Raw genomic sequence first — 3,907 nt, forward strand, 5'->3', positions numbered from 1 at the left:
TAGCTTGCCGGCAAGATGATTTTACCATGGAGTAGGTGTTTGTATTGAGGAGGATGTTCTCTCTTTGCTCACACTTATGTGTGCATACAATCCTTATGAATACCCAAGGATAGTGGTATGAACAAAAAAATTGAGATGCTTATACCAATGGTTAATGTAACCGCTAAGAATTTTCCACCCAAAAAGTTCTCAAGCACTTAAAATTGAATCCAAATTCGCATTCTAACAATAGTTCCTTAATCAAAGCCAATAGAGTTTCTCACGTAGTGTCAATTGTGCTAGTTGCTCTCTTGACACTATGCCAATTGCTCTCTATAAGCACCTCAAATTACTAAAAACAAGCAAAGCACATGCTATTCATAAGCATTGCCCTAAACAAATTAATTGATTGGCTCCCAAGAAACAATGCATAAAACTAAACGTGTGTATTCACCCCAAGCTACCCTTTCGAGTGCCCAAAAGATCATGGATAGCTATATGAGCTACGAAGGAAGGGAGCCCTACCACAAACTTTATTTAACATGTTATTCAATTACATTACAAGACTGCCATATTAGCTATCACAATAGCATTCTTACAAGCAATGGTTACAAATAAAAGAAATGTCATGTTTTTATCATAGCCTTGAAAGAAAAAGTTTTAAGGTTCTCGAACCTTATGGTGCATATTATATTGAGTGAACCTTTAAAGACAAACACCCAAGATCAAGCTCTATAGTTGGGCTACTTGGATAGGTTTGTTGTCTCCTACAATATAGTTCAATCACGGGAGCCTAGAGAGTTTCACAATTACTCAAACATAAGAATCCATCCTCAATTTTTATGAAAGATTTTGGCATAAACGTGATACGATCCCTAATAATAAGGGCCCAAGTTCCGTGGCATTTTATATGCATTCAAAAAACTATAACCAAAAAAACAAAAATCAAGAAGTGGAAGCCCTCAAATTTACTAAAGATATATTGTATAAACATGTATAACAAGGCTTAATGTTATGCATGAAGAATCAACGACACTTTCAAGTGGATTCAAATAAACCAAAAGAAGGTGCGCTTACAAATTAAGCTCACACTCAAAAGAGCATAATGAATGACATGAAATTAAAGAATCAATAAGATTCTCTTATTTCCTTCCCAAGACACCCCCTTGTTCAATTACAATGCTTGATACAATCGCCAATATTAACCCCAATGCTTGGCACAATTGCCGCAATTCACCAAATGCTAATGCGTGCCCAAGTAATAAGCAAGGCTTTCATAGCATTTTCATTCATACAATAAGAAAGAGAGAGTCATATTATGAGAAAGTAGGTATTCTAGTTTATAAAGATAAATCATTTCACAATGAATAATAGACTCTATTTTGCAGTGCAAGAATCATATTGACTTATGCAAAATTCACATCGTGAAACCCTCTTAAAATATGTACATAGAGATCATCAATTCTAAACAAAAGCATTTAATAAAATATATAGGCCGAGTTTGGGTATAGTTTGAAAGAAAGAAGTGGGTATTCCTAAAACATTATCAAATAAGATGCCAATCTGCCATATAGACTGTAGAAATAGATACTTCCGAAGCAGAAAGACTGAAGCAGAGCTTGTTATATGCTACCATGCAAACTTGAGCATAAAGGTTGATTGCTATTAGCTAATAAAATTGTAGAAGGCATAAGTAAAATTTGCTCATTAATCACTTTGACAGCATTGATCTCATTTACATCGCAGTGATGCTGGAAACTTCCCCAAAACTTAAAGTGAGCAGATGGAGCATTATGCAGAGACTATCTGCAACATAGATGAGCATATACCCAAACTACTGACTCGGTGACCAGAACTGATAAACTTCCAAGCTGGCTTGCAGATGTTCCAAACGCAGGCGCAGGCCTCCGAGTTGGAGGCTCGATTTATGCACGACCCTAAGCTGCAGCTGCTGTCTCTGCAGGAACAACCTTTTGATTGCTGCCATTTGTATTAGCAGGAGGTGCAGCAGTGCCCTTCTTGACAGCTGTTATTCTGCATCTCTCCCTCCTCTCATCCATGGCTATCTGGTGGCATCTACACTCAATGCTACAAAAAGCTCGGTCTCCTCTGTCACAAAAAATAAAAAATGTCACAAGAAGATAGAAACAAAAAGGGAGGTAAAATATAAGGTTCACATGACCTTGGCAGGAACTTTGTGCCACACCATGGACAAGCTTGATGTGATGAACTGTGTGAAAATCATGAACAAAGATGTTTCCTTATGTGGAGCCGTGTGAAAGATGCAAATCAATTTGGGGAACATTTTACACCCCCTAAGAAGCTTCAACTTCCAGCAATCTATACTTGCACTCCAAAACTGCTAAGAACGGATCAATCAAAAGCAGGAAACTATCTGCAGCCCGAGGCAGGTAGTAAAGTCTAAGCTTTGATACAGCATAGTTGGATCTGTGATATAAGGAAACTAGCATCCGAGCTTTAATACAGCACAAAATGCAGCTATGGAGCCAAAGCAAGCAGAATTTGAGCTTTGGTAAACCACAAATCTGGATTGCCTACTATCCATCACAAGCAACAAAATCTTCAGCTTGAGGAAGGAAACAGAATCTGAGATTTAGCACAGCACAAACGAAGGAGAAAAAACCAATATGACAGCTACCTGTACATGAAGATGTCCTTGCCATGGCCGAGACGCCGTCTACACAAGAAACAGAACTCCAAGAACCCTGTAGGGCCTGTAGCTTTGGCATAAGGCATTTGGTCTACAACAGCGGATCTGCCTGCTGCATGATCTTCTGCAACATCCATGGCCATATCATTGTTCTGTGCAGACTCTTCTGTACACTTGCCACTGCCTGAACTCATGTCCATAGCTGCGATGCTCATGGACTCGTCGTCCGTGGGGGCACCTTTCTGAGAGGGCACAACCAATCGGCTCTGCGGCGTGCTTGAACCGAGCTGGGACATGCTGGTGGTTCTGCGGATCTGGCGGGGGCGCTTCCCAGGCATCACCGCTATGCAGGGGAGGCGGAAGCAGCGGCGAATGCACCTGCAGACGGGGGGACGAGAGAGCAGCGAGGAGCAGTACTCCGACAGACACAGGCGGTGGCCCGGGCAGTTAGCACCGTGCTTCTGCCTGCCCCTCTGCTGACCGCGCTGCTCCGGCGGAGGAGGCGGAGGGCTGCCCTAGCAGCAGAGGGAGGAAACCCTTGGATCCACGGAGGCGTCTCTGAGGAGGGGCACCCAGGATTCAATGTATTCTGCGAAGAACAAAACCAAGGATCGACAGAGGGGCCTATTATGGAATGACCCAGTGCTTAATTAGATATAGATGGGCATGCCGCAGAGACAGACAGACAGGCATGCAGACACAGACACAGACACAGACACAGAGAGAGAGAGAGAGAGAGAGAGAGAGAGAGAGAGAGAGAGAGAGAGAGAGAGAGAGAGAGAGAGAGAGAGAGAGAGAGAGAGAGAGAGAAGCATGCAGCCTATGGTCTCAAACCATTCTCTGTTGCACTTGCCAGGAGCTTGGATGCATGTTTTGTAAGTATGTGCATCTCCCAAATATGTAAAGTATATATATAGAAGAAGAAGTGTGTGTGGAGATTCCACCCAAAAAATGTGAGAGACAAAATCTAAAAGTATTACAAATTGAGAGACAGGGGGGGAGGGAGACTTATAAAAGCATTCATAAGTAATGTATTTGTGTGATTCCACCTACATAAATGTGTGAGAATATAGAACTACTATTAAGACTGTGTAAGATATTCCACTCCAAATGAGAAAGAGAGAGAGAGAGTGTGTGTGTGTGTGTGTGTGTGTGTGAGGAGGTGAGGAGCACCACCCACTTGTCAATTGTGTATTGGGCCTCCTTATGCCTTGCATCTTGTGGTAGCCCACTTGACTCTCTCATGTGTGCTTGTTG

At 42.1% G+C, this 3,907-nt stretch overlaps 1 protein-coding gene across 1 annotated transcript; it reads right to left on the bottom strand.

Moving 5' to 3' along the window:
• Nucleotides 1-1,657: 1,657 nt before the first annotated feature.
• LOC148010544 (uncharacterized) lies at nucleotides 1,658-3,621 on the bottom strand. Its single transcript, XM_087671982.1, has 2 exons — nucleotides 2,639-3,621; nucleotides 1,658-2,088 (listed from the first exon to the last, which is right to left on the bottom strand). The coding sequence occupies exons 1-2, from the start codon at nucleotides 2,986-2,988 to the stop codon at nucleotides 1,917-1,919; spliced, it is 522 nt and encodes a 173-aa protein (XP_087528108.1). The 5' UTR covers nucleotides 2,989-3,621; the 3' UTR covers nucleotides 1,658-1,916.
• Between the last annotated feature and the right edge of the window lie 286 nt (nucleotides 3,622-3,907).

The sequence above is a fragment of the Lygodium microphyllum genome, chromosome 29 (genome assembly GCF_053477565.2).
Source record: "Lygodium microphyllum isolate KBCC chromosome 29, Lygodium_microphyllum_v1.1.10, whole genome shotgun sequence".
NCBI classification, from domain to species: domain Eukaryota; kingdom Viridiplantae; phylum Streptophyta; class Polypodiopsida; order Schizaeales; family Lygodiaceae; genus Lygodium; species Lygodium microphyllum.